At 37.3% G+C, this 14,971-nt stretch overlaps 2 protein-coding genes across 2 annotated transcripts; both read left to right on the forward strand.

Moving 5' to 3' along the window:
* Positions 1-931: 931 nt before the first annotated feature.
* Positions 932-4,596, forward strand: LOC110683163 (putative disease resistance protein RGA4). Its single transcript, XM_021859511.1, has 2 exons — positions 932-3,513; positions 3,636-4,596. The coding sequence occupies exons 1-2, from the start codon at positions 944-946 to the stop codon at positions 3,730-3,732; spliced, it is 2,667 nt and encodes an 888-aa protein (XP_021715203.1). The 5' UTR covers positions 932-943; the 3' UTR covers positions 3,733-4,596.
* Positions 4,597-7,917: 3,321 nt separating this feature from the next.
* Positions 7,918-14,869, forward strand: LOC110683161. Its single transcript, XM_021859506.1, has 5 exons — positions 7,918-8,526; positions 10,009-10,875; positions 11,438-11,893; positions 13,109-13,298; positions 13,378-14,869. The coding sequence occupies exons 1-5, from the start codon at positions 7,984-7,986 to the stop codon at positions 14,310-14,312; spliced, it is 2,991 nt and encodes a 996-aa protein (XP_021715198.1). The 5' UTR covers positions 7,918-7,983; the 3' UTR covers positions 14,313-14,869.
* Positions 14,870-14,971: the final 102 nt, after the last annotated feature.

Below are 14,971 nucleotides of genomic sequence, written 5' to 3' on the forward strand. Positions count from 1 at the left end.
ATCATTATTTACAAGAATTGTCTACCAGAATTGCAAGGCATAGAGAAAAGGGAGTGAACCACCAACAAGATTTTTTTTTTTAAAAAAAAAATAAGAAAATGGCAGAGGGAGTTCTTTTTGAGTTGGCTGGAACATTGTTGGAAGGCTTCGGCAAAGCAGCCATAAAAGAGGCTGCATCCTGGTGGGGTGCACGAGACAATTTGAAGAAGCTTGAGAAAACCATCAGGATGATCCAAGCTCGAGTTCGCGATGCTGAGAGGCACCAGGAAGAGGATGGCAGTGATGCCGTCAAAGAGTGGCTTCGCAGGCTGAGGATGGTTCTTTACCAAGTTGACGACCTGTTTGATCTTGTCCTTACTGTTGACCGCCAGAAACAGCAGATTGAAGTTAACAAGCAGGTTTGTGTTTCTTTCTCGAGGTCTGGCACTCTTTGTTTTAACTGGAAAATATCTCGAGAAATCAAGTCTATTCGACAACAACTTTATGAAATCAATTCAGATATTGCTGGCTTGAACTTGCCTGCCTATGGTCATAGAAATGAACCACAACCACCAAGGGCTCGTTTCATGAGGAATAGGGAAACATGCTCTTTTGTGAAAGCAGTTGATATCATTGGTAGAGAAAATGATAAAAACATGATAATTGAGAGGTTGTTAGATCCCAAATATGATGATGAAAAGGTTACTGTAATCCCAATTGTTGGGTTTGGGGGTATCGGAAAAACCACTCTTGCTCAATTGGTGTTCAATGATGCGAGAGTTCAGAAACAGTTTGATCTTGTTACATGGGTTTGTGTACCTGAGGTAGACAATCAAAAGGCGGTTATGGGGAAACTTTATAGGTGCTTCACTGATGAGGATTCTGTGACCGTTCACTGAATCAAATTAAATTGCAGATTCATGATTTTATAAAATGCAAGAAGTATCTTCTTGTCTTAGATGACATGTGGGATGATAGCCGAGATAGGTGGTTGGAGCTCATGAGCTTGTTGGAATGTGGTCGCATTGGGAGTAAGGTAATAGTAACTACGCGCTCTGATAATGTTGCAAAGGTTGTAGGCACAGTTACTAAATCTTATAAATTAGGATTTCTAACAGATGATGAGTCTTGGGAGCTTTTCAGAAGATTAGAATTCAAACAAAACCAAGAGGAGAGTAATCCTAATTTAACTCAGATCGGTAAAGAGATTGTTGGTAGTTGTGGAAACGTTCCCCTCGCTATCAGAGTTGTTGGAAGCCTCCTCTACTCTAAAGATAGTGAGAAAGAGTGGCAACTCTTTAAAGATGATCAACTATCAAAGGCAAAGCTGATGGAGGACGGCAACTTAATGCCTGTGTTAAAGTTAAGTTATGATTACTTAACTCCGGCATTAAAACAGTGCTTTGCCTACTGCTCATTGTTCCCAAAAGACTACGAGTTTAGCAAGGCTGGTTTGGTCCATTTATGGATGGCACAAGGATATTTTGAGCCATCAAACAGAGACATCGGAGATCAGTATTTTATGGAATTGTTACGGATGAATTTTTTTCAAGATCCGAAAGAAGATGGTAAAGGGAATGTAAAAACGTGCAAAATTCATGACTTAGTGCATGATTTAGCACAACACATAGCTGGTGCTGAGAACATGCTGTTGGGTGAGTCTTCAATGCAGGTCACTGACGAGCTTATACATGTATCTCTTAATGGATGGGAAGCTCCATCAGCATTGTTAGCTGCCAAGAACATACGATCATTGCTAGGATTATCTATTGAAAGGCCTGCTAGTCTTGAAGGGTTGATTTCAAGATTCCAGTCCTTACGCGTCTTGAGCTTGAACAATATTGATACGGTCCCAAGTTCTATAGGGAGATTGCGCCATTTAAGATACCTTAATCTTGCACGAAATTGTATTGAATGTCTTCCTAATGCCATAACGAGGTTAGAGAATCTCCAAACATTAAACCTTGATAGTTGTCCTTTCCTTAAGGAGCTACCAAGAGATTTTGCCAAATTGTCTAATCTCAGGCATTTGGTGATCAATTGGGATAATTTGACAGATTTGCCGTCAGGTTTTGGGAAAATGACAACTCTTCATGAGTTACATGGATTTATAGTTGGAAAAGGGAAAAATACTGGCATAGACTCACTGCCAGCCTTAAATCTTAGGGGAGAACTGAGAATTCAATTTTTCAAGTTGCGCAAAAATGCAGTGATTGAAGCTCAAAGGGCAACTTTGAAGGAAAATCAACAGCTGACTTCTCTTATATTGAGCTTTCGGGGAGAAGAAACTGCGCTTGATTCTGATGAATTAAAGAGGATGATATCTTGCTTGCAACTTCCTCAAAAGCTTAAATATCTGAAGGTTCTTGGATACAAAGGAGATGAGATGCCCATTTGGTGGTTTGATGGGTTGCGTAAGCTTGTTTCCATTAGCCTTGTGTCTTGCAATAATTGTAGAGTTCTCCCTTACTTGAGACAACTGCCTCATCTTAAATCTCTTTATCTTCAATCGTTAAATGCCTTGGAGTATGTAGAAGATGAGGGCACTAATTGGGTTGGTGGAAACTCTGATTCCACAGCTCACAATGACTACTTCCCTTTCTTAGAGGTCTTGGAGTTGGAGGATTTGCCGCGATTAAAGGGGTGGACTAGATCATCAAATGGTGAGGGTGAGCAAAGGAAGGAGTTGTTTCCTCGTCTTTTGCAATTGAAAATAAATGGTTGCAATAAGTTGATGTCAATGCCTTTTGCACCAAAGTTGGAGTCGTTAGAGGTACATAACATCAATGGGAGGTTGTTTAGATCCAATCTGATGTCACAACAGAATGATCAGGAAGCACCATCTTCATCTTCAAATTCATCTTCATCAATTCTTTTCACATCATTAAAGCGGTTGAAAATATGTGAAACTAATGATGGGCTAGTCTTTTTGTCTATTAGTAGTAGGTTGTGCAACCTAGAGACATTAGAAATAAGGCATTGCCACAAACTCTGGAGTTTGATATTTGATTCTCCAAATTCCATTCGACATCTTCTTATTTATAACTGCAGAAGCTTGAGAAATATATCAAAGGGAATACATCTACCCGTCCTTGAGACACTGACTATCCGAAACTACCAAGAGTTGGAAGAGGAGGAAGAAGATGAAGATGAAGATGAAGATGAAGATGAAGATGAGATGACCACCAGACCGGATTGGCAAGGCTTGAGGAGCCTCCACTCTTTGGAATTATCCTGCATCCCGAAATTGGAGAAAATCCCTCGAGGCATTACTTGCCTAACCATGCTTCAGCATCTGACAATAACGTTTCTCCTGAATCTGACAGCTCTCCCTGATGAGATCAGCAACCTCTCCTTGCTATGTGAGCTTCGGATCATAAAGTGTCCAAAATTGGCTTCACTTCCATCATCGTTACAAGGCCTTACATCTTTACAGAAGCTTTACATTAGAGGATGTCCGGATTTGGGAATAAGATACAAGAAGCCGAATGGCAAAGATTGCCACATTATTCAATATATTCCCCATACTGATATGTAAGTTTCTGAAAAAACCCTTAGCCCTTGTATGTCTACATCATATCAGTTAATCAGTAGAATGGTGAGTAGAAATTTTGAAAGCACTCCTAACTGTTTTTTTTTTTTTTCCTTTTCATCAGATCTACAGGATGCGAATTAAGTTTCCACGACGACTTAGACTTTATTGAATTGGGGAGGACTGATCGGGGAGTGCAAAGAATGCTAAGTCTGGTCTAGCGATTAAAATGCACGTGTGTTTAGGCTTCTCTTGGTGAGAGTAATTAATTCTGAATGTGTTAAATGGAGGCTTAATTACTGTATTTATAGCCTCGAAGTGTGTGCCCAATACTAGGTTTTAGGTAAACCTAGGACTGATTGGGCCTTGCCTCGGAAATCGGGCTTTGGTGGCCGTTTTCCAGGTTGGCATGTCATGGGCCACGTGGCGTGGCATGATTGTTCCATGCTGGACTGATTACTGCCTGACACGTGGCAGGCCCTGACTGGTCCATGTGGCGGAGACATGGCAGGACCTGATTGGTCCACGTGGCAGACTGTGATTGGGCGGGGAAAATCCCCTAATCAGGTTTTGTACATTGTGAGACAGTATTTTATTTTTACTGTCAAATTTTTTGTAACAAAGAGATTGTTTATTTTCGTCTAGTCGTAAGTCTTAGCAGATTAATTGGATTGGACTGAGCATATGATTGGTGGAGCTTTTCAACCCTTGCTAGAAGGTGGGGAAAGCTTACATAGTGATGCTAATCACAGGCTAGTGTTGGAATTGTCGTGGTGTGTTGGTCGTACATCTGGTCTGCTTATTGGGGCCACATGGAGCTTCGATTCAGATGGTGTGATCGTTGATGTGCTCCAGCTTGTCAGGAAACACAGATGGAGAGGAGGATCTTTGTTTTCTGGTGAAATCTGTCACCTTTGTCCTCTTATTGTTGATCTCTTATGTATGTAGTTGCTAGTAATCTATTATGTTAACCTTTGTGAAACTTGTTAGAATATTGCTACCCTTAGTTATAATAATAAGAGAAGATTGACTGGACTCCTTCAAGTCCCGTGGTTTTACTCTGCACACCAAAGAGGTTTTAAGTCTCTCATGTTATATGTTTGATTCTGTTTCTCAATTAATTTCCTGTCGATTGTGAATATTCTAGTGGTGATAGGAGTTCGGTGTAATTAGTTGAAACTTTCAACTTGAAAGTATAGATTTTTTTATCAAGTACAGTTGGTTCTTATCAAATTAAATTGCTGCTGTCAATTCAAATTATTTCAGATGCTGTGAAAACAGCAGCAGTTTAAGAGACAAGGTCATGGTGAACACAAATGAAGAAATTTATAGCAGATTGCAATGATTGATAAGAAATAAGATACCATTTTAAGATACCATGTTCTATATTGAAATCAGTTTTGTCTTAACCTAGAGCTCAATGGAACAAAAATACATTAGTGAAAATAATGTGGTATGATGTGCTCTTACTGCAATTTAGAACTAGAGTTTTAACTAGTCACAAGTTCAAAACCATCATATTTGCATGATTGTAGTCAACTTATGTAGGCCTTACTTTGTACTGTATTAAACAATCATTAAGGATATTCTTTGACTAAGTTTGAGCATATATATGAATTATGAAAAGCCTTGTAACACTTGTAATTATTTTGCATTAATTTATAATTAAGCATATGTTTTGGCTTTACAAAGAAACTAGGAACTAAGTGCTTGCAGGAGCATAGGTTAACTACTAGTCCTAAAGCATGTACCCTGCTTCTCAGCTCCTATAACCGGTGCTTCTGTACTTTCTAATTACCCTTGCCTGCTTCGTCTTTATTATCTTAATTTCTGAATGCCATCTTAATTTCTGAATGCTTGCAAGGATATACGACGATGCTTCATACCGTAGGCTATTGAACAGAAAGGATATAATCAGGCAGACTGAACTAATGTAACTGTAATAAAACCTGCAAAATTCCTTCAAAGTGCATACACCAAAATGGAGAATGATGACTATTATGCACATCAAAGATGCAATCGGATATGCATCCAAGCACAAAAAAAAAAAAAAAAGCAAAAAGAAATCGCAAAGTGGTATTTAACCGGTTAGTGTAGTTGTTTGACAAACAAATTACAAATGGGATTGGAAGGATTTGAGCATGTGACCTATCGTACACAAACCCTCAATCTTAACCATAAGGCTAAAACCTCATCGGTGCTAGCTGCTCTCATGTGCTTGGACATATTGTTAATACAGTTTAATTATAATTTGCATTACTTTTTAGCTGTACACACTCAATCCACATGGTCCTCTTGATTTAATTAGCATACATATGGGTAATTAATTAATTATTGCCACTCACAAATTTATATGCAAGCTACTAGCTAGGATAGACCATGTGGGGCAGGAAAAGATGCAAGTTTAATGGTCATTTTCTTTAGATGAATATAAACTTACAAAGAGCAGCATCTATGTAAACCAAATTTGTTAAGCTGTCCTAATCATTGGACCAACTATCATTAATATCGCACCTCTGCCCACAAACATAAAATAAATATATTAGAATATTACTACAAGAATTTTAGCAATGTAATTATTGTCAATCAGTTGGTTGTAAATTTGTATTCGTTACATCCCATGTAATTTTTGTCATGGCCAACATTGACAGATCTTCTAGAGTCTATTACCACTATTTCCTTATGGTCAATATGAAGCTCTATGTGTATCTAGATAAAATTATAAGTGATGTTACATTTTAAAATGATGTTAGATTAGATCGTCGTTTTATAAGACACATCTTAGATCACATATTTTACATCCAAATCTAAGATATATGAATGTAAGTGATGTTATGTTATATGGCAATCATCTGATTAAGTACGACAACACTATATAAAAACTAAAAAGACTTTACACAATTAGACGGCACTATTTCTTTGATGGTTTCAATTAATTTTTTTTTTTATGGTTTCGTATGGACTCAATTGAGAAAATTGAGAAAATCATAGGAAGTACGGAGTATTCTGTAATATATAAAGGTGTATACCGTATATATTTTGCATAAAGAAAGATAAAATTGGAAAAAGACACAAATAAAATAAAGAAAAATAATAATACAAGAAGACCATAACATGTAGTGGTATTGTCTGTATGCCACAAATGATGGATCCCATTTGGTGATCTTGTTCAAGTCAGTATGAGATAATTCTAATTGCCAGACAACTTTGTTTAGTTGAAGTCGGCCAGCATGTTTCACAGTTTCACACTACTGCCAGTTGACACTTCCTACAACTACAGTCCAACTTCAAACTCTTTAACTTTTATTTTTATTTTTATTTTTTTATTTTTTTTTATTTTATCTAATAATCATTTCTATTTTTTTTAGTTTGACGGGTTTATGTTTATTTACTCAATTAATAAACTCTAATTTTATCAATTAAAAAAATCTACATGTTACATGAAGATTATGGAAATAATTCTATCTCGTCAATATATAGTCTATAAATTCATACTTCATTGAATATAACACAAATTTGTTAATCAAAATATAAATTGAGAGAATTGAAACATAATATAATTTTACACGAAGAATTTAGTATTTTGTCCTACCAAATATCGTCACCAGCCATATAGGATATTGAAGGGTATACAATACAAAATCGGCACATAAATAATGTCTAGATTAAGTTGCAAAGTAAATCAATTTAGAAATGGATAACAATTATAACATGTGGCATAACATGACTTGGCATAAGAGTAATGTTGTGCTCAAAACTACCAAATCAGTGATACATCAAGACTCTAGGTCTCCCTATCGTGTCTAGTTTACTCACTAACTTAAAAGTACACCTTAAAAGCACAATTTAACATTTGCTTACATCGAAACACTTTTTATTCTCGACTTAAATTGAAACCTTCCACAATCATAAAACACAATCACTATATTAATAAGTGTCTTTTATCCATTCAGAAGTATATCTATGCTTTAAATCATGGAATATTGGAGTTCAATAAACATGAAACATCCATTCAATTTATTTGCTTCTAATCCATAATATTAACATTACTCCATACAAACATATTTTATTTACTCATTTACAAACACATCTTATTCATTTTTTTTCCTCATAAATACATAATACTCCATACTTTTTAAGAGATCTAATAGTATAATTTATAATAAACAATCAAAAATTCAAAACTTACCTTTTAAATACAAACATTTTATGTTTGATTTTTATAAAATTAGACAACAAATTACTTCATTTCAAATTTAAAAATCAAATTTTCTCTCTTAAACTCTTAATTTTTTCTAAATTAAGAAAGACAAAAATTAAGAAAGATAAAAAGTAAAAAAAAAAAAGAAATCTTGCATTCAATATTCCCCAAATTTTCCTCACTTTTTCACTCCCTCCCCTTCTTCTTCCTCTTCTTCTTCCTTCCTCCAACTTTCTCTCTCCTCACTCAGGTAATTCTCTCTCTCTCAACAATGTCGCTCCTCTTCCGAGACAGGAGCTCACTCGGCGATTCCAAACGCGAAACCACTCCACCACCACCACAACAACCACCGTCTCAACCACCGTCATCTTCTCTCTCCTCTCCCTTCGCCGCCGACCTCACTTCCTCCCTCTCTCTCCTCGACCTCCGCTCCACCGCCTACGAAATCTTCGTCGCCGCTTGCCGCACTTCCTCCGGCAAAACCCTCGCTTCTTCCTCCTCCTCCTCCCCTACCTCCGCCGCACCTGCCTCCAATGGAGGCGGAGGCTCCGGCGGAGGTGGAAACTCCGGCGGATTGCAGCGGTCGTTGACGTCGACGGCGGCGAGTAGAATGAAGAAGGCGTTAGGGTTGAGATCTTCCGGGTCGTCGAGTTTAGGGTTGAGGAGGAGTAGTAATGGCGGTAGTCCGGTTGGTGAGAGTAGCCCTAAGAGTAAGCCTTTGACTGTTGGTGAGCTTATGAGAGTTCAGATGAGAGTTTCTGAGACTGTTGATTCTAGAATTCGGAGAGCTTTTCTTAGGATCGCTGCTTCTCAGGTCAGATCTCGCTATTTTTCGCGGCATTTGGTTGAATTTTTTGTTTTATTTCGAGTTTTCGGAGTTTTTATATCGTAATGTAGGTGAATTATGGTTATATTTTTGTGAATTTTCGCCATTGTTGAAGAATTTGAGCTCAATTTGTTAGATAGTTGTACTACAGTTTTACTATTTGCTGGAAATTAAGTTTGATCTTATTTTCAATTTTATAAATCTTTCAGTATTTTTTAGATTAGTGAATTTGATAAATAATTGTTTAATTGGTGATCCGATGTATTGGTCAGCTTAGGATGATGAAATTGGTAAGTATGAGAAACTTAATCAAATTGAGCTTTTAATTGGCATGTTTGTCGGTGGATTCTATCTTACTTCACGCTAAAGATTTAAAAGGAAAAAGGAGCTTTTTTGGTAATATATTAGGTTGTTAATTGCTGTATTATTATGCGTGATAATCAATTAGGTTGGTTGGTGAGAGGTATTGGAACTTGGAAGGCGCGTAACTGCGTAAGCATTCTTCATCTTTCATTCCCCCCTTTCCCCTGCAAGGAGAGGGAGTAGGTTCATTTGCTCAAATCATGTGTATTTGACAATTTTTTTTATTTGAGTTTAGAGAGAGACAAGCTAGTTGACATCAAGTGTTTCATTGAATGCGGAGTATATAGTTGTATATAGCTATTGGCTTGTAGTTAACACTGTGCTATTAGCACGTCCGCTATGTTATGGCCTTCTATAATACACTGAATGTATATGGTGCTACTATTCTAGCGCTGATAGCACCAAAGTAAAAACTTTTCTGGCACTGAACTGGGTTAATGAATCTCGAGTTCTTAAATGCTTTCTAGTTGAATTGAACTTCAAAGTTTCAGCATTCTCCGGTCTGCAAGGAATAGTGGGATTTTTTTTTTCCATGAAAGGAAAGGATGTGTGTTATATAACATTTATTGGCTTTTAAGAAAGTGTTAAAAGATCTCCAAGATTTACTTAAAGCGTAAATCTCAAAACCAAAGTACCCAAAATGAACTAGTCAAGAAATTTATTGAAGTGCCTCTAGACATCTTAAGGGGGAAAATGCCTCCCAAGTGCAAATCCTTCTCAACCATGTTGTTGTTCATTCGGTCATCCCTCTTAGACTGCATGTTTGGATTTTTCAAAATTTTTGTAGGGAAAAAAAAAAATTGTAGCAAGTTAGCAACTATTGTAGCTGTTAACTTCCTCTGAACTGCTAAATTGGACACTACAAACACGAGGAATTGTTAATGTTTTTGTACTAATCATTGAATTCTTAATATCTGTAACCATTAGTCCATCACACCAGATCTTATTGAAAATAAAATTTAGGATTGTGTATCCCAAGGATCAGTCCTCTTTCTTTTGCTACTTCCAATATCTTAAATAAAAATTTGTTTGTAGTTTGATGTGTTTGATAGATACACTATGCTTCAAGAAACTGAATCAGCTACTGCTTTTATGTCCTTGTCACAGCTTGGAAAACGTATTGATAACCTGGTTCTTCCACTTGAGCTGTTACAACAGCTGAAGTCATCAGACTTTACTGATCAACAAGAATATGATGCATGGCAAAAACGAAATTTGAGGGTTCTTGAAGCTGGACTTATCTTACATCCTTATCAGCCAATTGGGAAAGCTGATGCTGCTGCCCAACGACTGCAAAAGATTATTCGAGGAGCTTTGGAGAGGCCTATAGAGACTGGAAAAAATAATGAATCAATGCAAGTTCTTCGTAGTGCTGTAGTGGCTTTGGCTTGCAGAGCTGCTGATGGATTGTCGGATTCTTGTCACTGGGCTGATGGGTTCCCTATCAATCTCTGTCTCTATGAGATGTTGCTGGAAGCATGCTTTGATATTAATGATGAATCAACAGTTATTGAAGAGGTTGATGAACTTATGGAACTTATCAAGAAAACCTGGCCTATTCTTGGCATCAACCAAATGTTGCATAACCTCTGTTTTACATGGGTTCTATTTAATCGTTTTGTTGCTACTGGTCAAGTGGAAAATGAACTCCTATCTGCAGTTGATGGACAGCTAGATGAAGTAGCAAAGGATGCAAAGACGACAAAGGATTCGGTATACTCAAAGTTTCTGAGTGCGACATTAACTTCTATCTTGAGTTGTGTTGAAAGAAGACTGCTTGCATATCATGACACGTTTGATAGTGTAAATATTAATACCATGCCTCATATAGTTTCAATTGGGATATCAGCTGCAAAAATATTAGTTGAAGATATATCTCATGAATATCGTAGAAAGAGGAAAGGCGAAGTTGATGTGGCTCGTAGTAGAATTGATACATACATCCGGTCATCACTTCGTACTGCATTCGCTCAGGCAAGTTTATCTGTTGTCGTTTATTGTTTGTATAGGTTTGTTTAGATTATTTTTACTCTTTCCAAGTACAAGTCATATCTCTTAATTCCTTTTATGTTTTGGGATACATACATGTTCTAGGGGAATTGTCATGAAGCCTATAATGATAGGATAAGTTTCTCTTATTTTTGTGTGAGACGCATGGAGGAACATCTGGGTGTGTGTTCTCATACTGTGTATAATGACTATGATCTCCTGTGTGAATTTGCTAGATGGGCATATACTTTTCTTGAAGAAATTTGTTGCTATTTAGATTTGCTGGGTTGGTTTGGTAGATGTGGATTTTATCCAGTTATTTGAACAATCTACATTTTGGTTGTAGGAAAAATGTAAGAGTTGTGGTGTTACTTGATCATTGATTTTTTATGTCCAGAGCAGGTTGTAGATGCAAAATTATCTTTTCATGCAATTGGCCTAGAGAATCCTATTCATTGATTTTTAAGCACTATTAATTCATAATTTTAATATATATTCTTGTAATAACCACTGACGATGAAAATACATTTCGTTTATAAAACTGCAGAGGATGGAGAAGGCAGATTCAAGCCGGAGAGCATCAAAGAATCAGCCGAACCCTCTTCCTGTTCTTGTAATCTTGGCTAAGGATGTTGGTGAACTTGCTTCTCATGAGAAGAAAGTATTCAGTCCAATATTGAAGAGATGGCATCCTTTGGCTGCTGGTGTGGCAGTTGCTACCTTACATGCTTGCTATGGAAATGAATTGAAGCAGTTCATTTCGAGTATATCAGAGTTGACACCTGATGCTGTGCAAATATTGAGAGCAGCTGACAAGTTGGAGCAAGATCTTGTGCAGACAGCAGTTGAGGATTCAGTGGATAGTGATGATGGTGGCAAAGGTATTATCCGTGAGATGCCACCATATGAGGCTCAAACTGCCATAGCCAATTTGGTCAAAGTTTGGATGAAGATGAGACTAGATAAAATGAAGGAAAGAATTGACAGAAACATACAACAAGAGGTATAACCTATCTAAGTTTCCTTTGGTAGAAATTGGTTATATTTTACTTTTTTTACGATTCATAGTGTCATACACTTTCATGATGATTATAGACATTAACTCTCTTCAAAAATATCGATATTTCCTTTGTACTTTGAGCTATAGCATCAAGTTTCTCCAAGGTAGCCTATTAGTTTGTAGTTTAGTACTGTGGCAGAAAGGATAGTGCAGTTTTAGAAGCCGGAGTGGTTTCATCTTTCATGTAATCCACTGTACAATGACTCTTTTTAGCCGAGCAAAATGGCTATCATGCTGAACTTTTATATCAGCCCAACATTGACATTCCAACACGTATCTGTAATCCTAACTCCTGCAATATATATGATTTACGTGCTTATTTGTGGGATGAGAAGTGCTGTAAACTGCACAAACTGCTTTGCACTCATCTAAGGGACGCTGTGTCTTGGCAAACAATTACCATTGCACTGTTGTCTTGATTCACCTATGGTGGATTGATGATACCAAGTGTGTTTATTTACCCCCTGCAATTGCATGGAGAATGTTAGAGCCCTTTATTGTCAGAGATCTGGCCAGCATTCACTGATGGGCTACATCACAAATAAATCAAGTAAAGAGTTATCTCTTTGTAGCAAACAAAGTGGATATTTGGCCAACTCATCTGACTTTCCTAATTTTGTTGTGAAATAAAGATCTTTTATTGTGAGACCCTGAGACATCAGGATTTTTTATGCTAATCACTTGTTGATTTAATCAATCCTTGTGAAGGTTTTATAAACATTTTCCAAGATATTTGAGAGTTTCAGTCCTACAAAGATTGTCAGTCTTGACTACTGTGGCATACCAGTTTGTGTCCAAGTTCAGTAGATGTGACATCTTTGTTGGATGGAGAACGTTTGTTAGCTCTTTATAGACAGTTTCACAGAAATTTACTCATGTAGCCTGTAATAGACTAAATTTATGACAAGAGATGTTTTATGCCCTAGCTATGCCATGGCATGTCTGACTCAGGTGCAGGACTATATTAAAAAATATGCATTGTTGTTATTGTGTAGTTTATAGATGTATATTGGTACATGTATTTTCCTGTGTAAAATAAATTCTGTGGTTGAGTTGTTATTTTTGGAATTACTCATCTGTTGCAGCAAGTTTTTTTTGTAATACTACCTGAAATCCTGGTTTGGTATAAGCTAACAATGTTTTCAAAAAAATTGTTAGGCTTGGAATCCCCGCGCTAGTCAAGAGGGACTTGCACCATCTGCCATTGAGGTACTGCGGGTCATTGATGAAATTTTGGATGCATTCTTTCAGCTGCCTATTCCAATGCATCCAGCACTGCTTCCTGACTTAGTAGCTGGCCTTGATCGATGCTTACAGTACTTTGTAAGCAAAGCAAAATCTGGCTGTGGTACGTGCCTACCAATCTCTGTTCTATTTCTACTTCTTACTTTTGACTTAATAATCTCAATATTTTCCCTCGGTCACAGGAACACGTAGTACATTTCTGCCAACTATGCCGGCTTTAACCAGGTGTCCAATAGGGTCTAAATTAGGTGTATTTAAGAAAAAAGATAAACCAGTAAATTCTCAGAGAAAGAGCTCTCAAGTTGCCGTGAATGGGGATACTGCTTCTGGGGTGCCACAACTTTGTGTGCGTATAAATACCTTACACAAAATTCGGGCAGAGTTGGAAGCTGTAGAGAAAAGAATTATCACACATTTGAGGAATTGTGAGTCTGCTCGTGAAGAAGATTTTTCCAATGGTACAGGGAAGAAGTTTGAGTTGACACCAGCAGCATGCCTCGAAGCAATCCATCAACTTTCTGAGGCTGTAGGTTATAAACTAGTCTTCCATGATCTAAGTCATGTTCTATGGGATAATTTATATGTTGGAGATGCATCATCTTCAAGAATTGAACCTTTTCTACAGGAGTTGGAGCAGAATTTATTGGTCATATCAGACACTGTGAATGAAAGAATACGCACTCGGATTATTACTGACATCATGAAAGCATCATGTGATGGATTCTTGCTGGTTCTGCTTGCTGGAGGGCCCTATCGTGCCTTTTCCCAGAAGGATTCACAGATCATAGAAGATGATTTCAAAGCCCTTAAAGACCTTTTCTGGGCTAATGGTGATGGGTTGTCTACTGATTTGATTAACAAATATACATCTACACCAAGAGAAGTCCTTCCTCTCTTTCGAACAGATACAGAATCTCTCATTGAGCGTTTTAGACAAGTGACTATTGAAACTTATGGTTCGTCTGCCAAATCTAGATTTGGGTTCCCGTTACCTCCTACATCAGGTCAATGGAACCCTACTGAACCCAACACATTATTGCGTGTCCTCTGTCACAGGAATGATGATGCTGCTTCAAAATTCCTCAAAAGAACCTATAATCTGCCCAAGAAACTGTAGTTAATTACACGGCTACCACTATTGTCAAATTTTGCTTTAGCAAAATGGCCCCATGGTTCTGGGTTTGGTTAGCAAGCTTCAATTGCTTGGTAAAGTTTTGTACATTCTTTTAAGCAGTTAAACACAAATGTGAACCTGGCTGGTCAGAAAGCTTCACGTATTTGGAGGAGGACAAATGACTTCCGAAGCTCCTACAGGCTGGCGTTATGGCAATGGCAGATGATTGTCAGTATATGTAGACTATTATTGCCTTTTCTATGGTAATCCATCATATTACTGTTGTATTTTTGCTCAGTTTGCAGGCATTTGATAGCTCTGCGCATTGTGGTGATGTTTTCCACGGTCCAGATGCTTGGCTGCTTCTGGCATGTAGCACAAGCACAGAAGGTTTGATACGATCTACCAGTGTTCATACTGTCATTTGTTATATGTATGTATTATAGTCATCTTTTATTCTTATAGTGTAACTGAATTTATAATTCTTTTATCAAAAATATTCATTATTATAATCCCTGCCAAAATACAATACTCTTGTTCTCTGAGAGCACTTGCCGTTATTATAAGCGTAATAAGGAATTTGAAGCAGTTGATCTGACATTGGTACGCGTAATAAGGAATTTGAAGCAGTTGATCTGACATTGGTACGATGGTACCCAATA

The sequence above is a fragment of the Chenopodium quinoa genome, unplaced genomic scaffold (assembly GCF_001683475.1).
Source record: "Chenopodium quinoa cultivar QQ74 unplaced genomic scaffold, ASM168347v1, whole genome shotgun sequence".
NCBI classification, from domain to species: Eukaryota; Viridiplantae; Streptophyta; class Magnoliopsida; order Caryophyllales; family Amaranthaceae; genus Chenopodium; species Chenopodium quinoa.

Bases quoted from the DNA above. Each gene is read 5' to 3' on its own strand.
- LOC110683163 (XM_021859511.1), top strand. From the start codon at position 944: ATGTGGGATGATAGCCGAGATAGGTGGTTGGAGCTCATGAGCTTGTTG. The intron at 3,514-3,635 runs GTAAGTTTCTGA...CCTTTTCATCAG, and splicing joins TATATTCCCCATACTGATAT to ATCTACAGGATGCGAATTAA.
- LOC110683161 (XM_021859506.1), top strand. From the start codon at position 7,984: ATGTCGCTCCTCTTCCGAGACAGGAGCTCACTCGGCGATTCCAAACGC. The intron at 10,876-11,437 runs GCAAGTTTATCT...ATAAAACTGCAG, and splicing joins TTCGTACTGCATTCGCTCAG to AGGATGGAGAAGGCAGATTC. The intron at 11,894-13,108 runs GTATAACCTATC...AAAAATTGTTAG, and splicing joins ACAGAAACATACAACAAGAG to GCTTGGAATCCCCGCGCTAG.